This window comes from Pongo abelii, chromosome 1 (genome assembly GCF_028885655.2).
Source record: "Pongo abelii isolate AG06213 chromosome 1, NHGRI_mPonAbe1-v2.0_pri, whole genome shotgun sequence".
In the NCBI taxonomy this organism is placed as follows: Eukaryota; Metazoa; Chordata; class Mammalia; order Primates; family Hominidae; genus Pongo; species Pongo abelii.
Genome location: NC_071985.2, coordinates 143279149 through 143300396, shown reverse-complemented (window position 1 = coordinate 143300396; position 21248 = coordinate 143279149). Strand labels below are relative to the sequence as shown.

Sequence of the window (21248 nt, the reverse complement as noted above, 5' to 3'; positions counted from 1 at the left end):
TGTCTGTCTTTAAAGAGCTTACTGGTCCTTATACTGTTATTTGTTCTGTATAATGATTTAAGATATGATGTAACTTTTTTAGTGCTTAATCTTTCTATCAGTGACATTTAATGTTCCTCAGGCATTTCTCATGGTGCATAATTCAAGGAGTTTCGCTTGATACTAGCTTTTAATTATGTATTAATAAAACCTGTATAAAAGTACCATTATACTTTACCACTGAGAAAATCCATAAGTTCAGAAATCTAAGTTTTAATGAACTTATCTCTTCAATCCCTTGGATTTTTTTCTCCAAGCACTCCATGCCGCAAATGTGCCAAGGTGTGATTTTTTTTTTCCTTTTCCTATTGCTATTGGAGAAATAGGCAACTAATAAAAACAGACTTTTTACTCTGCTCTTGTAAATATCTTAGACTTTGGCAGTTTGCCTTAGACTGGTTTTTCTCTCACTTTACTATATGGGTGTAAACTTCCTCCCTGTACAGTGTGTTATTTCCTGGCCATGATATAAATGTTAAGCATCATCATCATTAAAAATAAGGGAGATTCAGACAAGTCCCGAAGGTGGAAAAAAAAAAGAAATTAAAAAAGAGAGACAGAGAGAGAGAGAGGTGATCCAAACAATGGAATGCTATATAGTGCTAAAAAAAAAAAAATTAAAAAAAAAACGGTCAAGGCATGAAAAGACATGGAGAAACATTAAATGTACATTGCTAAGTGAAAGAAGCTAATCTTAAAAGGATACATGCTGTATGATTCCAACTGTATTATATTCTGGAAAAGGCAAAACTACAGACAGTAAAAATATCAGTTGTTGCTTAGAAAGGACAAAGGAGGGGAGGGATAAGTAGGTATAGCTCAGAAGACTTTTAGGGCAGTGAAATGACTCTGTAGGATATTACAATGGATACATGTTGTTATACATTTGTCCAAATCTTTATCCAACACCAAGAGTGAACCCCAAGGTAACTGTAGACTTTGGATGCTAGTGATGTGTCAATGTAGTTCATCGATTCTAACAAATGTACAACTATGGTTGAGCTTGGCGATAATGGGGAGGGCTATACATGGGTGGAGGTAGGGAGCATATGGGAAATCTCTGTACCTTCCTTTCAATTTTGCTGTGAACCTAAAGCTGCTCTAAGAAAATTTAGAAGTCTTTTTAAAAAGTAGAAGAAAAGAGAGCATGTGCACAGCAAACAGGAAATGATGCCACATACTTGCAGTTTTGCTTTTCCATTTCTGTTGGAGACAAGGACGGTGTTTGTCCTGATGATAGTGATGTGGCATGTGTGGTTCTCACAGATGTCTATTTCTGTGCTCTTGTGGCGATTGCCCCCAAATATGCATATAGTCAACATAATGCACAGCAAGAGTTGTGAATGAGACATTTGCTAAGAATGAAAGCATTTAAATGTTCACTCCTTCAGAGCCATCTACTCTGCCTTTTCAGTTCCTTTTCATTCTCATTCTCACCAACAGTTTTTGTACTTAAAATATTTTCAATAGTTCAGCCTTGAAACACGGTCTACATTTTCAGAGTTAATTATATCACTGATGAGGAGAATCAATCTCATGCCTTTGGACAATGAGTGCTTTCTTTGTCCTCTAGCATCTTGTATCTTGGGGAAAGTGCTTAGTCAACTTTGTACATTAACTGATAACTTAGTGACATGAAAGTTAATTCCTTTGCCTTCTATTTCTATCCGTTTGCCCAGGAGAAATGGGTCTACCTCAGAAAGGAAGAGTGACACCATCTTTTCAGTCTTTCTCCCTCTCTCTCCCCAAATGCATCCTTTTGCTCCTGCCTCTGGAACCACAGGCTCTAACCTAGTAGCTTCAAGTCCCAAATGAAGTTACTTCTACTCTACCAAGCCTACCCTGCTTACTCCAAGCCTGAGCTCTTACTGTACATATTGCCATATTTGTGCTCTCGTTTGATTTTTCATGTGGCTGTTTATGTCCCTCTAGCAAGATTGCAAGTGCTTTTAGAACAGCAAATACTGGCTATGCCTCTTTGGTTTTCCTATGACGCTTAGCATGTATTACGTTGGCACAAAAGTAATTGTGTTTTTTGCCATTACTTTCAACGGCAAAAACCACAATTACTTTTACGCCAACCTAATAGTAGATAGTAGGTATTCAATATGTTTCTATTGGTAAAGGATAGCCTGCTCTTGTTATCTCTGAACAATCCCTGGAGAATAGATCTTTGGGATGTGATTTTGCTATATCCTTCTTAGGTCAACAAGGATAACTTGGTTTGTTCTGTCAGACTGGGGGCAAGTCTAGATGATCAACTTCAGAGTAAAAATCTTTGGTACTACCTATATTTGAATCAGTGAGGTAGAGGGAGGATGAAGCATAAACTTAACTGCCTTATATTGGCCACTTGCCTTTTTGTGGCTCCACTCTACCTGTTTGGATCAAATCTGTCATAACCAAGTTAAAGTACTGTCTTTTTAAAAGAATAAGACACAATCTAAAGACTACATCTGGATCACAAGTTAACATATTGGAATGGTACCACCTATTTTATCATACACTGCAAATTTTCTTACTTCCTCTTCCTATAACAATATAATCATAACTGTGTTTTAAAGTCCAAGCTGGTAGCTCATGCCTGTAATCCCAGCATTTTGGGGGTCCAAGGCAGGAGGATCACTTGAGCCCAGGAGTTCAAGACTAGCCTAGGCAATACAGTGAGAACCCATCTCTATAAAAAATAAAAATAGAAAACAGGTTCAAGCTGGGGAAATAATTTGGGGATTATAGTTCATAGAAAAAGAACAATGGGGCCAGGTGCGGTGGCTCATGCCTGTAATCCCAGCACTTTGGGAGGCCGAGGCGGGCAAATCATGAGGTCAGGAGATCGAGACCATCCTGGCTAACACGGTGAAACCCTGTCTCTACTAAAACTACAAAAAATTAGCCGGGCATGGTGGTGGGCGCCGGTCGCAGCTACTTGGGAGACTGAGGCAGGAGAATGGCGTGAACCTGGGAGGCGGAGCTTGCAGTGAGCCGAGATCACGCCACTGCACTCCACTCCAGCCTGGGCAGCAGAGCGAGACTCCATCTCAAAAAAAAAAAAGAAAGAAAAAAAAGAACAATGGACTTTGTTGTCGAGGATATAGGAAAGTAAGTATTTTCATATGCTGTTGGTGGAACATGTGTAAAGAAATTCGGCCTTTTTGTGGGGGAGGGAATTTGACATATAAGTTTACCTTGTGTGGCACTACCCAAGCAACACAATTTTTCATAATGTTAATTTGTCTCAACTAATTTTTGTATTAAGACATACACATCTGCAAAAGATGGTAAAACAGGTGTTACAATTCAAAATAGTCCTGTGTTCAATGTGTATAGTCATGATAGATATAAAAAGATTGCAAAAGATGTTAAAACAGGTGTTACAATTCAAAATAGTCCTGTGTTCAATGTGTATAGTCATGATAGATATAAAAAGATAACAAAAATGCATACACTTACCCCAAAGCAAGAGGAGCATTTCTGTGGAGCACAAATGGAACGCTGAATGGGTCTGAATCAATTGCTGGGCTCTTATCCAAAACTAAGCAGTAGCAGCCAGGAGCTCAGCTCCTGCTAGTAAAGGGAACCATAAATGCACCAAGCAAGATAAGAGACTGGAGCCTGGTCACTATTTCAAGCCAAAAGTCCTCACTCCCAAAAAGAAGCTGAAAAAATATAGCGATTAACTGGATGCTGGAGCTGGTACTTCAGAGGAAAGTGTGCATCTGAGGTGCCTGCCAACCAGAAACTGAGAGCCCGTCCACTGTCTCGCAGACTGACTCTGTGAGGTCCTGACATCACAATGGAACATCAAAACACCATGATAAGACCTATTGGTGGACTCTGCGGGGCTGGGGGCTGGGTGCAGAAAACCACAAAAGTACACTCAAGAGAAGCAGTGGAAAACATACACCTACTCAGGATGCATCTACCACCCAGAACACATGAAAAAAACTATGTTAAGAAAGACTATTAACAAAATTAACAATTGGAACACAGATTCATGCAAGATGAAATTAAGTTTTAACCAGATGACAATGAATTTAAAATAAATATACAGAGAGTGGTTAAAAAGATCAAGACATAACATTTAAAAAGTAGGGGCCGGGTGCAGTGGTGAACGCCTGTAATCCCTGCAATTTGGGAGGCCAAGGCAGGCGGAGCACTTGAGCCCAGGAGTTCAAAACCAGCCTGGGCAACGTGGCAAGGACCCTATCTCTAAAACAAAAAAAGAAAAAAAAATTTTTTTTAATTAGCCAGGCATGGTGGCACACACCTGTAGTCCCAGCTACATGGCAGGCTGAGGTGGGAGGATCACTTGATCCCAGGATTTTTGAAGCTGCTGTGAGCCATGATCATGCTACTGCACTCCAGCCTGGGCAACAGAGCAACACCTTATCTGAATCAATCAATAAAGTAGGTAGATATGACTGAAGAGCTAATATAACAAATTTAGAAATCTTGGAAATAAAGTCAATGAATTATAAAATATCAACAGATAGAATAACTGGACTGTACTCAGTAGCATAAAGAAGTAATGAATTCAACAAGAGTTCTGAGTTTACCCAGAGACCAGCACAGAGAGACAGGAATCAAAACACACACTCACGAAAGACAGACTGAGAGACACTGACATACATCTCAAGAGGAATTGTAGAAGAAAATGGAAGAAAGGATGGAGCAATATTTGAAGAAATATTTGCTTTAATTTCCCAAAATTAAAGAAAGTCAAGTCTTTAGCTCCAGATATGGAGTAGGATTAATCCACATACATTCAAAATTAAAGTGAACCTGCAGAAAATCCTGAGACTAAAGATAAAATTTTAAAAGCTACCTTAAAGATAGACTGCACATTAAAGAACACAAACTGACAGCAAACTTCTCATCAGAAAAAATATAAGCCAGGGAAAATGGAATAATATTTTTAAATGCTGAGAGGAAATTACTATCAAAACAGAATTGTATAACTTACCAAATAATTACTGAAGAATGAAAGCAATATAGGAATTGTCAGTCTTACAGGATATATGAGTTTCCCATCCACAGACTTGTATTAAGAGTTATTAAGGTGTATACTTCAACCAAAAGGAAAATGAACCCAGGAAGAAGTTATAGAATCTAAGAAAACTAGTATCTCATAATTTAATAAATATATAAACAAACACAATCAAGTACAGATTGTAAAAAAAAAAAAAAGTGTTTCAAAAGAAAGCAAAAACAAACTCTGGGAACAACAAATTGGTATAGTTCAGTGGCTAGTTACAACATATTCTTGGAAGTGGTGTGGAGATACTAAAAATTTTAAATATACATTTTGAGAAATTATAGATAACCTCTAGAAGAACAGAAATACAGTCACTATCTTCCTAACTAGCTGAGAAGGGGTTGGGTGGGAAATAGGAGATAGAGAAAAAATGAGCAGTGCAGCAGAAGGCAGGAAGGAGAAGGGAAAAGTATAAATGAAAACGAAAAATCTAGAAATAAGTCCAAATATCTAAATATGAGTGAGCAAAATAATGGATTAAGTTCACTTATAAAAAGAAAAGGGTGATTAGTTTGGATTTTTAAAAATTCAAAAGGCAGAAACCTAAAAAAATTATAAGAGTAAAAATAGAGATTAAAAGATAATATAACACAAATACCCAAAAAAGCTGGTAGAGTAATGTTAATATTAGATAGCATTTAGCCCTCCCATCTTCAAGAATACACCCTTTATCTAAACAAGGTATATATCTGAGTTTTCTAATATGCACAGGTTCTTGTAACCACCACCACAAACGGGATACAGAAGAATCTCAACACCCCAAAGAATTCCTGGTGCTGACCTTTGCAATGAACCCCCGAACCTTAGCCTTTAACCTCTGATCTGTTCTATGTCCTCATCTCTCTATCCTATTTTTCAGAATGCCATGTAAAATCAGATAGTATGTAACCTTTTGAGACTAACACACTTTTTAGTAGCAAAACTCCCTACATGCATGTCATCATGGGAATGTCTTCAGTAAATTATAGCACATCCACAATATGTAATTCCATGGCACTTAGAATGAAGTAGATCTCCAGGTGCCAATCTATTAACATCTCCAAGACATACCATGAAAGAGAAAAACTCAAGGTGCAGGAACAATACATATAGTAAGATCTTATTTGTTTATATATTATATACATGTAAATGCACAGATATAGATCCGGAATGGTATACACCAAGCTTATCAGGGCTCACGAAGGAATGGCAATGGGGATAGGAAAAGGGAAAGGGAGGACTCTACCTTCTGTGTTAAAAATAAATGTTTTGGCCGGGTGCAGTGGCTCACGCCTGTAATCCCAGCACTTTGGGAGACTGAGGCGGGCGGATCGTTTTGAGCACAGGAGTTCGAGACCAGCCTAGGCAACATGGTAAAATCCCATCTCTACAAAAAAATACAAAAATTAGCCAGGCATGGTGGTGTATGCCCGTGGTCCCAGCCACTCAGGAGGCTGAGACTGGAAAATTCTTTAACCCGGGAGGTGGAGGTTGCAGTGAGCCAAGATCACGCCACTGTACCCCAGCCTGGCAACAGAGCAAGACCCTGTCTCAAAAATAAATAAATAAATTTTTTTTTAAAAGACAGATTTATGGTAGCAAAAAAATAAAATATATAGACAGACATAATAATGTACAAAATATATGTGAGAAAACTATAAAACACTCTTGAAGGGCACAAAATTAGATGCAAACAAGTGAAAACACACACCATAAGGAGGAAGAATCAACATCATATCAGTTCTTAACTTATAAATGTAAAGTGATCCCAATAAAAATACTACTAGGGGTTGTTTTTCCTGTATCTACATAATCTGATGATAAAGTTTATTGTGAAAGACAAGCAGAAATTTGAGCACTTATCACACTAATTACTGATTTATATGTCTCACTCCTGTGCTTGAGTTTGAAGGGCTTTTTGTTCTTGCTGGTATCCCAAACATAACAACTGACATATAGTAGATACTACTCCAGAATGACTTTTCCTGAGGCACACTCAGAATTCAGCATTTATGTTCTACATGTCTGGCATATAATAGATAAGCTGCCTTTGTTTATATGTTCTTTGTTATTTCAGGCAGTTTCTCTGAAGCTAAGTGGTTTTATTTTGTTTTAACCTCAGCCCCTTAGTGTCTCATTCATGCAAATGTGGCACCTTTTCAACTAGTTATCACAGGTGGGTTCTGCTTTTCACTTCCATACTTTTCTGGCAACTGCCTAAATAAGTGTCATCCTGATGTGTCTTAATGATTCTAACAAAGGACTAAGACTTAAATAACATACATCATACAAAAATGTAGCCATAAATATTATGACTTAAAATAGTGAAAATTCCTGTTAAAAGGCCTGAATTTCACATTGACCATTCAAGGTATTTCAGTATGCGATAAAGCATGCACATACTCCACTTACAGTGCATCTCTAAATCTGATTGTTACAATTTAAAACATTTGATTTCTCTTCCTAGATTCGAACAGCATTTTCAGGCAGGTTTGGATGGGTTGTTTCTTTTTTAAGGAAGCTTGAATTTCGGCCTATGCTTCCCTTGAAACCCTTCCCCTCCCCCATAGAAAGCAAAAGCAAGAAATTCAGCTTATTTCATTGACCTTAGAATTGAGGAAGGATCTTCAAGATCCTCTTTTATCTTTTCAAAAATAGCTGTTGTGTTTTCTCAACATGATGATTTGCAGATCAGAATTGAAGAATCCAAATTTTAGTGAATCCATTTAACCAATTATTGCAACCCTTGGGTTTCTTTTCCATAAGTACTGCATAGATATTATCACAGTCATGGAAGAAGTTTATGTGTACATTTTTTTCTCCAAGGACTTTAATTGGGAAGCCTTGAGGAGTATTTTATGCTCCTGGATGTCAGTCATTCCTAAAGATCCAGAGGATAGGCCAGGCGCCTTGGCTCATGCCTGTAATCCCAGCACTTTGGGAGGCCGAGGCAAGTGGATCATGAGGTCAGGAGTTCGAGACCAGCCTGGCCAACATAGTGAAACCCCATCTCTACTAAAAATACAAAAATTAGTCGGGTGTGGTGGCACGCACCTGTAGTCCCAGCTACTTGGTAGGCTGAGGCAGAAGAATCACTTGAACCTGGGAGGTGGAGGTTGCAGTGAGCTGAGATCGCGCCACTGCACTCCAGCCTGGGCAACAGAGCAAGACTCCATCTAAAAAAAAAAAAAAAAAAAAAAAAGATCCAGAGGATATTGGGTCAAACCCCAGTCTAATGCTCCCAGGCAGGTTCCTGGAAGGATTAGGTTCCCATGGTCCCAGTTTCTGCTTCCATGGAAATCTTTAGATTACAGATTTTTACCTATCCCAGGTAAACTCTGTACAACTTTGATCCCAGCATGAAATTTACTGTGATTTCTACAAAATACATTCATAAAAGGTGTGACTGGGGTGTGTGTATGTGTGTGTGTGTGTAGCAGATTTTACTAAAGATTTGAGAAAGATTGAAAGGTATTTGTATCTCAAAATAGAAATAATGAGCATATACTCCAGCCACCTGCTGTATGGCTTGACCTAATTTTCTTCTTCCCTTCTAACCTGTCCGTGCTCTCCTGATTCACCTCCTCCTACTCTTCCAAGCCTATTCACTCCAATGTAAAGTAGGCAGTTTAGCTGTCTCTTTGTACCTTGGCTTAATCTGACCCTTGCTCTCAGTGTCTCATTCTTCTGTGTCCCTCTCCTTCTCCTTCACTTAGACACTTTCCTTACCATAAATGATTTCATTCTAAGAATTCTCAGAATTCTCATAGCAGCTTTTAGAATATTAACTTTTCTCACTTTTATGCATTTTGGATGAGGTTCTCTTGTTCATTTTGATTTTTTTCTTCACTTCTCCCCCAAGTTTCTTCCTCCTTTTTCTCTCCTTCTTCCTACATAAAGACACCACGTAACTCCATTCTCAAGCCTTTTTCCTCCAAAGGCAGCTGAGAGTTGTCCTTGAAAGAAAATGACGGAATTGCTCCATGTGATGATGTGTGTGGATGAGCTGCTGGTGATGCACTGAGCCTCACGGCTTTGTAGAAGGGGATGATGCGGTTGGGCACTTTCTCCCTGCCCCTACTCCAAGCACTCTTTCTTAGTCCTGTACCAACAGCCTGGAACCCTACAACTATTCTTTTGAGATTTGTTTTGCAGCCTTTCTTTAAGGCTTGTTTTGTACCCTGATCTTTAAATTACTGGGTAAAGAAAAAGAAACGTGAAGTATAGGTCTGATTAGGCAGACTTCTCAAAAGGATAGGGAAGATAAAACAAAAATTTCCTAATTCTCACAGGCTGCTGTTACAAAGATATGGCAAAAACACCGTTTAGCCTTTTGAAGAAGAAGAAGATGAAGAAGAAGATGATGACGAAGAAGACAAAGAAAAAGAAGCTGCCTGCCTTATTTTTTTTCTTATTTTTTTCTTTGAAAATACTGATCCTTTTCCCAGTTCTTCCCCACATTGCAGTGTTCAGAAATACAGTTTCTATTTAACATGGAGGGTAACTTCCTCTCTCTTATAGCTATTGCACTGTTTAAATCTTCATACTGTTTACTGTTGGACCTCCTAACCTGGCTATTTATTTTTGTAGTCCTGGATTTGACAGCCAGCCCTCACATTCTTTTGGAATTCTACTCAGAGCTGCCTCTCTGCAGGAGTCTTCTTGTGATGTGTTCCCTCAGCAACATGAGATGCTACTGTTCTTAGTGACTAAATTCCAGTATTTTTTTCTACTCAGGGCTCATTTCTGGGTGATTAACAGCTTTTGGAAAATAGATTACTGTCTTTATTCTCCTGAGATTTGAGTAGGCACACTTCAAAAAATATCTTCATGAAGGAATGAAAGGGAAATATGAAGTCAAAAGAGTGAACAGAACTTATGGAGATTGCCTGTGGTATAAGCCTCCTACGCTGGGCTGTTCTCTACAAAGCCATCCTAGCAGAAGCTAGGTGAAATGAGAAGAATGTGGGAGTGGTGGAAGAACACTAGGCTGGAAAGAAAAGACAGGTTTAAATTCCTGTTCTGCCATTTCCTAGCTGCGTGAACTTGTGCAGGTCACTGAAGTTTTCTGAACCTTGCTCATGTTCTTCTGTAGAAGGGAGAGAATGTGACCTACTTCTCCAGCATAGCAGATTCCAGCTAATTAGACATTTTTGTGCAAAATATAAAAACACAGTTGCACTGTGTGGACATAACCCCAAGTGCACACAGCTGAGTGAGAGGCACACAAGCTAGATTTCAGCCTACACTTGCCCTTCACCTGGGCACCCTGGTACAGTGCATAACCTAAAATCCTGTACAGCAGCCAAGTTCCTTAAGTCCACTATCTTCTTTCATTAGGAGCAAGCCTGGGGGAGGGGTCAGGCAGGGTTACAGAAATGAGGCCCACTTTGTTGCTTAGCAGGGACTTAGCACCTTAAGAAGATGCCTCCCTTTTTACCTTCTATTTAATCTTGCTTTTACCTGATTCCTCTGTTTTTTTTTGTTGTTGTTTTTTGTGTGTGTGTGTGCTTTTGTTTTTTTTTTTTTTTTTTTTTTGAGACAGAGTCTCGCTCTGTCGCCCAGGCTGTAGTGCAGTGGCGCGATCTCGGCTCACTGCAAGCTCCGCCTCCCGGGTTCACGCCATTTTCCTGCCTCAGCCTCCCCAGTAGTTGGGACTACAGGCGCCCGCCACCGTGCCTGGCTAATTTTTTGTATTTTTAGTAGAGACGGGGTTTCACCGTGTTAGCCAAGATGGTCTCGATTTCCTGACCTCGTGATCCGCCTGCCTCGGCCTCCCAAAATGCTGGGATTACAGGCGTGAGTCACGGCACCCAGCCTGTATTTTCATCATATCATTAACAATGTCATATTAACAATAGTTCAAGGGTGTCACTCTTGAAGAATGTGCTCAAGGAAGCACATTCCTTTTCCCTACTGATCTCTGGCCCCCTCCCTCTGCCTACTTCCCAAGTTGTTGGAGCATTAAATGAGACCATGAACAGGAAAGCATCTGGAACATGATCCCAAGCCCTTCTCTTTTATGTTTCTTCAAGATAGTCTAGTATTTGTCTAGGCTTTCTCCTGGTGGTTTTGTTTGTTTTTTATTCCAGGGGTTTCCAAAGTATGGTGCTTGAATCCCGAGAAATATGATGAATGCTCCATTGAGATGTGAAATAAAAGTGAAAACTTTTCTTTATATTTATTTTAAACTTGAAATAAGTTAGCTTTTTGATTATTTGACATATTGATTGATGTGGATATGCAGTACCTATAAGAAAACATAAATATAGTGGGTAGGCATACTCAACATTTTCCTCTAAGTAATAGAAATGTTTGAAGACCACTGCTGAATTCTCACATCTCAGTAGCCACCAAATCCTCTAAATGCAATCACATTTGTTATTCTTACCTGCATTCTTTTGATTTAAATAGTAAATAGTTGCCCCCCTGCTTTATCTTCCCAAGACAGAACTTTATAAATCTTGTGGTGAAACCTCCTCTCTTCCCGCAGCTTCATTTCTTGTTATCTGCATAGGACATGGCAAGGAGTAAGCCTTTTCTGTAAAATGTGACTTGTTTGTGCAAAATAATTTGTTAAGATAAAGTCAAATTGGGATCCTTCTGGCTTAATCCTAGACATTCAGGAAAATACGAATATGGGCTCTGGGTCTAGGTGATTCTGAGCTAGATGACATTAGGCAAGTTACTTAACCTGAGTCCATGCCTCAGTCTCCTCATCTATAAAATGGAAATAATAAGAGTACTTGCTGTCATCCGATTAAGATGGAAATTAATAGAATTAATGTCCATGACTTTATGAAAAGACGGTCAGTTGCATATTAAGCACAACAGAAGTTTGCTGCTGTCATCACTATAATCACCATCTTCATCTTCATCCCTAGAAGAGGTGTCCTGCACACCCAGACTGATACAACCCTGAACTGGAAGGACTATTGGCAATTTTGGATTAATTCCCTTTCTCAGAAAATATACACTGGTGGTCTTCCATGTACCAGACACTTTACCAAGTGTTGGGTGCTTCACTCTGTCATCAGCCTCATGCTTCTATATGGTAGGCTGCTAGTTCCCTTGTCACCAGCTTGTGGTCACCTTACTATGCTATAGCAGACCACTTTACAACGGGTTCAGTTTCTATGCCTATAATCAAGGTAAAGGACTTTGATGTTGCAAAATCACTAACCACTGCTGGTGCAAAATCACTAAACATTGTGGATTTCCAGCCATTTGACATTTTAAGGTACAAATAGACTTTCCCTGTGTTATTAATTCCACATGTCATTGCTGAATACTCTGGTTATTCTTCCTTTGAAATGTCAACTTTTTGTTCATAGAGTTCTACTTACATAGGCCTCCTCCTGAAGATGATTCCTCTAGGTTGATTCAATGTGTATTCTGTCACATCCTACCTTATCTTCAAAAAGGGTGCATTCATTCTCTTTTTCCCAAATTGCAATTTTTTGAGTCTGCTGGACATTCTTACAGCTTAATATTCTTTTCAACAAACTGAAACATTGGTAGAAGGATGGTGGTTCTCAATGTAATATTTTGTGTGTAACACTAGCAAATCTAAACAATTATTTTACTGTTGAACACTTCTGTATTTTTTTCTCTCTCTCTGAAGGAAGAGTTTTTATAAAAGCTTAGCAAAATTTCCATTAAATTCATTCATATTGATCTATACATACAGTCTAGAATATGTGTAGAAAAAGAAGGGGAAAACAAGGCAGGAATTCCTTTCATAGTTCCTCCTTCTTATCTTTCTGCTTCTCATACACAGACTGATACAATCTTTGAGGACATCTAACTCAAGATTGAGTCTGAGAAGATGATATACTTCCCAGACCGATGACTGATTCTCCCAGAATCCAGTGAGAGAATTGATAATTTTTTTTTTTTTGAGACAAAGTTTTGTTCTTGTCACCCATGTTGGAGTGCAATGGCATGACCTCGGCTCACTGCAACCTCCACCTCCTGGGTTCAAGCGATTCTCCTGCCTCAGCCTCCCAAGTACCTGGAATTACAGGCACCTACCACCATGCCCAGCTAATTTTTGTATTTTTAGTAGAGACAGGGTTTCGCCATGTTGGCCAGGCTGGTTTCAAACTCATGACCTCAGGTGATCCACCCGCCTAGGCCTCCCAATGTGCTTGGATTACAGTTGTGAGCCACTGCGCCTGGCTGCTAATTTTTTAAAAATACATGAATGTTCCCTAAATATTTATTTTCTTGTGAGTTGTTCTATGACCTGAAAAACCACTGTTTTATGTCATAACTTAGACACGATGAACAAAGTCAGATATTTCATTTTTCCAATATGTGAGCTAAGAATAAAATCTTGATGCTGGAATTGAATGTTGTATTCTCCAGGCAGAGGAAATGGACATTTATTGGATGTTACTGCTGCTTTCTTTGCAGTAATGACATTATGAAAGCTCTTTGAGTAATATAATTTGAAAATATTATTTCTGTGTTTCAGGTCATGCAAGACAAGATAATCTGCCTTCCAAAAAGAGTGCAGCCTGCTCACAACCACTCTTCCCTTTCTAATGTCTCTCAAGCAGTTGCCAGTACCACTCCACTGCCTCCACCTAAACCATCTCCTGCTAACCCCATCACTGTGGAAATGAAAGGCCTGAAGACAGATTTGGACCTTCAGCAGTACAGCTTTATAAACCAGATGTGTTATGAGCGAGCCCTCCATTGGTATGCCAAGTATTTCCCTTACCTTGTCCTCATCCATACCCTGGTCTTTATGCTCTGCAGTAACTTTTGGTTCAAATTCCCTGGATCCAGCTCCAAAATAGAACATTTCATCTCCATTCTGGGGAAGTGTTTTGACTCTCCTTGGACCACACGGGCTTTGTCTGAAGTGTCTGGGGAGGACTCGGAAGAAAAGGACAACAGGAAGAACAACATGAACAGGTCCAACACCATCCAATCTGGTCCAGAAGGCAGCCTGGTCAACTCTCAGTCTTTAAAGTCCATTCCTGAGAAGTTTGTAGTTGATAAATCCACTGCAGGGGCTCTGGATAAAAAGGAAGGTGAGCAGGCTAAGGCCTTATTTGAGAAGGTGAAGAAGTTCAGGCTGCATGTGGAAGAAGGTGATATTCTATATGCCATGTATGTTCGCCAGACTGTACTTAAAGTTATCAAATTCCTAATCATCATTGCATATAACAGTGCTCTGGTTTCCAAGGTCCAGTTTACAGTGGACTGTAATGTGGACATTCAGGACATGACTGGATATAAAAACTTTTCGTGCAATCATACCATGGCACACTTGTTCTCAAAACTGTCCTTTTGCTATCTGTGCTTTGTTAGTATCTATGGATTGACGTGCCTTTATACCTTATACTGGCTGTTCTACCGTTCTCTACGGGAATATTCCTTTGAGTATGTCCGTCAGGAGACTGGAATTGATGATATTCCAGATGTGAAAAATGACTTTGCTTTTATGCTTCATATGATAGATCAGTATGACCCTCTCTATTCCAAGAGATTTGCAGTGTTCCTGTCTGAAGTCAGTGAAAACAAGTTAAAGCAGCTGAACTTAAATAACGAATGGACTCCCGATAAACTGAGGCAGAAGCTACAGACAAATGCCCATAATCGACTGGAATTGCCTCTTATCATGCTCTCTGGCCTCCCAGACACTGTTTTTGAAATCACAGAGTTGCAATCTCTAAAACTTGAAATCATTAAGAACGTAATGATACCAGCCACCATTGCACAGCTAGACAATCTTCAAGAGCTCTCTCTGCACCAGTGTTCTGTCAAAATCCACAGTGCGGCACTCTCTTTCCTGAAGGAAAACCTCAAGGTCTTGAGCGTCAAATTTGATGACATGAGGGAACTCCCCCCCTGGATGTATGGGCTCCGAAATCTGGAAGAGCTGTACCTAGTTGGCTCTCTAAGTCATGATATTTCCAGAAATGTCACCCTTGAGTCTCTGCGGGATCTCAAAAGCCTTAAAATTCTCTCTATCAAAAGCAACGTTTCCAAAATCCCTCAGGCAGTGGTTGATGTGTCCAGCCATCTCCAGAAGATGTGCATACATAATGATGGCACCAAGCTGGTGATGCTCAACAACTTAAAGAAGATGACCAATCTGACAGAGCTGGAGCTGGTCCACTGTGACCTGGAGCGTATTCCTCATGCTGTGTTCAGCCTACTCAGCCTCCAGGAATTGGACCTGAAGGAAAACAATCTGAAATCTATAGAAGAAATCGTTAGCTTTCAGCACTTAAGAAAGTTGACAGTGCTAAAACTATGGCATAACAGCATCACCTACATCCCAGAGCATATAAAGAAACTCACCAGCCTGGAACGCCTGTCCTTTAGTCACAATAAAATAGAGGTGCTGCCTTCCCACCTCTTCCTATGCAACAAGATCCGATACTTGGACTTATCGTACAATGACATTCGATTTATCCCACCTGAAATTGGAGTTCTACAAAGTTTACAGTATTTTTCCATCACATGTAACAAAGTGGAAAGCCTTCCAGATGAACTCTACTTCTGCAAGAAACTTAAAACTCTGAAGATTGGGAAAAACAGCCTATCTGTACTTTCACCGAAAATTGGAAATTTACTATTTCTTTCCTACTTAGATGTAAAAGGTAATCACTTTGAAATCCTCCCTCCTGAACTGGGTGACTGTCGGGCTCTGAAGCGAGCTGGTTTAGTTGTAGAAGATGCTCTGTTTGAAACTCTGCCTTCTGACGTCCGGGAGCAAATGAAAACAGAATAACTTATTTTTCGTTAAAGTTTGACTGAAACACGCTTCTACCAAATACAGTATGAATAATTAGGTAGTCTTAATGCCTTTCCTATTTTTTTTTCCTTTTCACACAAAACAAAATGTACACAAAGATTGCGTAAGGAGTATGTATTTTTAATAAAAATTTAATTGTATTTTTTCAATATTAATATTTTAAAGTTTTATTTGTCTTGAAACACAATGTATCTATTATCTACTGACAGAAAGAGATAGTTCCATTTGGTTTTTTGTTTTTGTTTTTTAGTTCATTCTTGTGGAAAGGAGGGAATTATAAGTTGCATGCTTTTTGCCATTTTTTAAATAGAGGAAGATATTTTGCCAAGGCCGTTTTTAACTTGTTTACACCTGTACAGGGTTCTTATTTTTGTTTTCATTGTGTATGTATCAAGGAATCTGTGCTAGTTATTTTAATACCAGCTGCCTTCTCCATTGGCCAAGACCTTCATTCAGTGGAACTTCACATAAGTGCATTGTCATAGAGTATTTTAAACGTTCCCCTGCCTCCAACAAAACCCTAAATTGTATTATTTCATATACCTGACAGTTATTGTTATCCTTAGGCAAGGTTTTTGTATGAGTGAAGAAAATAATCTTTAGTGGCTGGTGTGTTTGAATTAGGCCTTTATCATTTAACTTATTTGCATTTTACCAACATTTTAAAAATATTTAAAACCTAAATACAGAGGCTCCTCCCACCTTAATCTCAATACTGCTATGTAGCACTGGTGAACAACTTTGGAGAACCTAGATTTATTTTAATATTCTAATAGTTAATTAAATTTAAAAATCTTAGAATTAGAAGCCTGGTTTTTGAGTAATTTAATCATCTTTCATATCTTGATATGCGGCTGCATCAGATGGAAAAAAATTTACTAAAGCACCCTGTTAAAGAGCTGGTGTGCTCCAGTGAGGCCCTCTCCTTTTCTCAGCACAGTGTGGCGGTGGTAATCTATTCAAATTTTGCCTGTTGCACAAAATAATCCACTTATATATACAGTCAGCCTTCCATACTTGTGGGTTCTGCATCTGTGGATTCCACCAACTGTAGATGGAAAATATTCAAAAAGAAAGTTGTGTCTGTACTGAATATATACAAACTTTTTCCTTGTCATTATTCCCTAAACAATACAGCGTAACAACTATTTAAATAGGATTTACATTGTTTTAGGTATTATAAATTACCTAGAGATGATTTAAAGTATATGGGAGGATGTGCATAGGTTATATGCAATTTCTGCGCCATTTTATGTCAAGGATTTGAACATCCTCAGATTTTGGTGTTCGAGGGCATCCTGGAATCAATTCCCCATGATACCGAGGGATGACTGGATATTAATCGATTTCCCTCAAGCCTGCCCTTGCTGTGAGCTAGTGCTACAAGCACGGGAACTCCATCTGCTCTCTGGCTTAAAATATGTATCTCATCTAAAATTGTTCGTTAAAGTGTGAATAAATTGCTAAGTGGTTGTTGCTTAGCAATAATTTTTGCCTGACCATCAGCAGAGCTTTTATTTACCTTTGTACTTAAAATCCAACATAGCATGGGCTCTTGGGCAAAATATTTCACTGACTATTAAGCATGTAGAACAGGAAAATGAAATATACTATTTGTGCCCTTGACCTAGAACCAGAACCACTGATTATGAGAACTTTGTTTTATGTACCAAATTCACATTGACCATTTTCTGAGCTCTAGACTGATCTTAGTAAGTTTTGTGACTTAACAATGAAAGAAAGTAGAAAGATGCTTTGGGTTTTCAAAATGTGTTTTATAAAATTGCTCCTTGGGTGAATTTACTCAGTGCTGCTTTGAGTTGTATACAGAAACCAATGATGGGAATTGCTCCTCAGAAATGTGTGCCTAAGTTGTGTTTTCAACTTTACGATACATCATGGGGTGAAGCATTAGGGAAAGAGATTCTTTTGATTTGTTTAATAATCTAATTATACAGACCAAAGTGCTTTAAGTTTCTGCTCTATGTTAATGTTTTAGAATGGTGATTTTGCTGATTAATTTAGACCTGGAATTGAAATAATGTGCTCAGAATAATAACATGGTTATAGTTCTTGTATGATAAAGTATTCAATTTCAGAATATTGTTGGAATCCTGAGTTTGAATAATGTGTTGTATTTAGAAACATAGCCCTATCTGTTTTAAACAAATAATGTGTTGGCCGATTGTCCATGGTTGAGCATGACAAAAATACGTTGTCGAAAGGCAAGCTTAGGTAACTGCTGGCACAACACTGGGTGCACTATTTTTCTGGATAAAATTTATAGTTATTTTCTATATTACCCTTCAAAAGGGATCTCTTCAGGTTAAAAATCACGCTTATGCTGAAGTCTTTATCTGGTGTTAACTAAAAATCTCATATGGGTTCATAACTGAGGTCACTAATAATTCATTTTTATCACTTGTAAAAATTTGCTCAAAATTCCAAAAAAATATTGATTTATTTTTTAATGATTTTTCAGGCTGACCCCCAACCTAAGTTTTGATAACATCTAGTAAGTCAGTATAGCTCTGTGACTTCATGTTTTAACTAAGAAGGAAAATTCATAGATATTCCTATTAGATTTTATAAACCTTCAAAAGTCTCAAACTTAATTTTGAGTCTAAATTTTCTGACGCTGGCCCTTTTTAATATTGTAAGTTTTTGTTCACTTTCTTAAGTAAAAAAAACATTTAATTACTATTTAGCCCTTAAATGGGAAACTCAGGTAATGAACTGCTGACTTTTCTAAAGTTCTTTAACTGATCAATTCAGTATAGAGGGATATTTATCACTTTCTGTATTTTACAAGTGCTGTTTCTAAAAAGGAATAACTATTATAGCTCTATTTCCCAAATCTCTATAGGACTCATGAGAAATTGCTTGCGTAAATATAAAAGCACCATATGTGTTCTTAACTCCTATGGCTGCTTGAAGCTCATGATGAAAAAGTCTTTTTGTCAGTTTTAATTGTTAAGTACAGAACAAACAATTGTTTGGTGATGGCCTGGGTGAAAGAGAGCATGTAAGTATATCCCAGTGGAACTCACCAAAGAAGACCACACCTCAGAAACTATTGCATTTTCTCGTTATGTGTTGGGTTTGATTTGCTTTTGTTTTTGATGCAGCTCTTTTAATATAAAGATTCTTGACACAGTGAAATCTCTTATTTCAAGTGTAAGTTTTTCTTATCCTTCACCCACCCCTTCCCCTGCCATTGTATTTCCCATCTATTTCAAGGAGTTTCAACAATTTACATTGCATCGTATGCAGTAGGTACTGCTTTTTCAGAAAGACCTGGAAAACATACCTGCTATGAGTATTTTGTTCAGATGTAGCCATTTACCTGGCTCTCAAGTCGTCTTTGTGGAGAGGGTCTTAGACAAAAATCTTCCTTGTATTTACTTGGGTTAAGTGAAGTCCAAATTCTTACAGTATGCTATTTCAGGATTTCTGATATTAAAAAAGAAAAAACAAAATCTGTATCTCTTATTAACACTTCCCCCAAGAAGGGTTGTGCTGTTATTTATTTTCTATTATAAGAAAAGTTCATTCTTTAAGTAGTTTCTTTTACTTCTAATTTCATACCAAATACCTGATCAATAGAAATGATATATTTAAGCAGGAAAGATTCCTAATCCATCGTTATGAAAAGTGTCAGCAGTACTTAGTAGTGAACAGATAAGGTCAATTTCAATATAATTCCACTTTGTTTTTAGAGACTAAATTAAGATTCAATTAACATTCTCCTATGAATTCTGAATGTGATAATGTGACTCAAACACTCAAATTTTATTAAGCTCTTAGTAACTCAGGATAGCATTCCATACTAACCTCAAGTTAGCAAAACAAATAGTTAAACAGCTTGGTTCTTAGGAGACTGCCTAAAATATCAAGAAAATTTTCTCATCTTTTCTTTCTACTTAGAAACATTGCAAGAAACCTTGGATAGTCTTCACCAGACCTGCCATGATTTTATAAGATTTAGGCCTCAGTGACATGCTTCTGAAAGTTTCCTGCCAGCCATCCAAACTAAGCATCCACTCATTCCATCTTCCCAAAGTCACTCACCAATAAAGGTGGCATCCTTAAGTTCATTTTTGAAAGGTGGAGGAGGATCTCCCCCTGCCCAAAGGAATTTTTTTATCAGAATACCTTGAAAGGGGGGTATATAAATTTGGAAAACTTAATTTCTTGGCTGTGTTTGATAACAGTTCCTATGCATGGTTTTTAATGTGATGTAAATTTGTTTCTTTCTTCGGAATACCTCTCTCCACCCCCCACCTTATTCTTCCTCTTTAATGAATATTTTTATTGGAGCTCAAACTCCATGCCTTATGTGCTCACTAAGTTTTCTTTTTGCCCCTTGTTTACTCTGTCTGTATGTATGTCAAAAGCTGGCAAAACCTCTAAAACTGTCAAGAAAATGCTTGAAAGTTGATTTGTCATAGTGCAAATTCATGATAAAATGTCTTAATGTTATTTGGATATGTAGTACATAGAAACAGAAAAATAAAGTCATTTTTATAACTTAAAATAGATATTTGTCCCTCTCTTACTCATTTTTGGAAATCATGTTTATCATTTGCATTTCTTAAACTATTACTAAAGCTCCCTTTTCTCTGCAGGAAATAAACTGCATGCATTCTTTCACTTTCTGTTGAGCTAGTTTCTGTAATTGTGACTAATTATTTCCTTCCTTAATTCACTCTCCTGTATCTACCTAAGGTGCCCCTGGAGTTTCATTTGGGTAATTAGTGCCTTAATATGTAATCTGGAGTGCAATTTCTGTACATTTGCCAGATCAGATTGTACAATGGCTGTCCAGCTCAGCTTTCAGTAAATAGTCTTATAGTAATGACTGTGGTTACTTAAAGGAATCAGCATGATCCTGCACAGCTAGGAGGCCTCCTCTGATTAACCACATTCACTCCAGGCTTAGGGAAGCCCTCTACCAGGAAACTTTATGACCACTTATGCATAAGAAATGATGGGTAATTTTCAAAGTTAAATAGTCCCTTTACACATTTTTATTAATAATAGTGTTTATTTTACTGATCATCAGCTGTCTGGAGAAGGATTGTTGAGATAAGGAAGGGTGGTGAGTGTGATGGGAGAGGCTGTGTAAGTGTGAGTAGCAGAAATTAAAGAGATCATGTGAGAGCTCTGGAGAAATTCTAGAGACGAGCTAGGGAATGCAATAGATTAGAGACATCTGGCGATTTCGGTGCAATCTGCACGTACAGAAAAAACTGCCCACTGCCATTCTCCACTGTCCCATCTTCCAGTCCTTTCACTTACACAGAGTATTGAGATAAACTCTGAAAAATTTTAAATTGGTTTAGTTATTAGTTATTATCGGCTAGCAACATAAGCTTTTCGTTTGGGTGAAGAAGTAAATGCATAAAAAGGACGTTA

The 21248-nt window shown here is 38.2% G+C and overlaps 1 protein-coding gene across 3 annotated transcripts in view; it reads left to right on the top strand.

The window, feature by feature from the left end:
* Nucleotides 1-20367, top strand: part of LRRC8C (leucine rich repeat containing 8 VRAC subunit C) — an 84840-nt gene extending 64473 nt beyond the window's left edge. For all 3 annotated transcript variants that reach the window (XM_054531470.2, XM_002810619.6, XM_054531465.2), the window contains one exon: nt 13533-20367. In XM_054531470.2, coding sequence (XP_054387445.1) covers nt 13536-15806 — 2271 coding nt within the window. In that variant the 5' untranslated portion in view covers nt 13533-13535 and the 3' untranslated portion in view covers nt 15807-20367. The remainder of the gene's footprint in view (nt 1-13532) is intronic.
* Nucleotides 20368-21248: the final 881 nt, after the last annotated feature.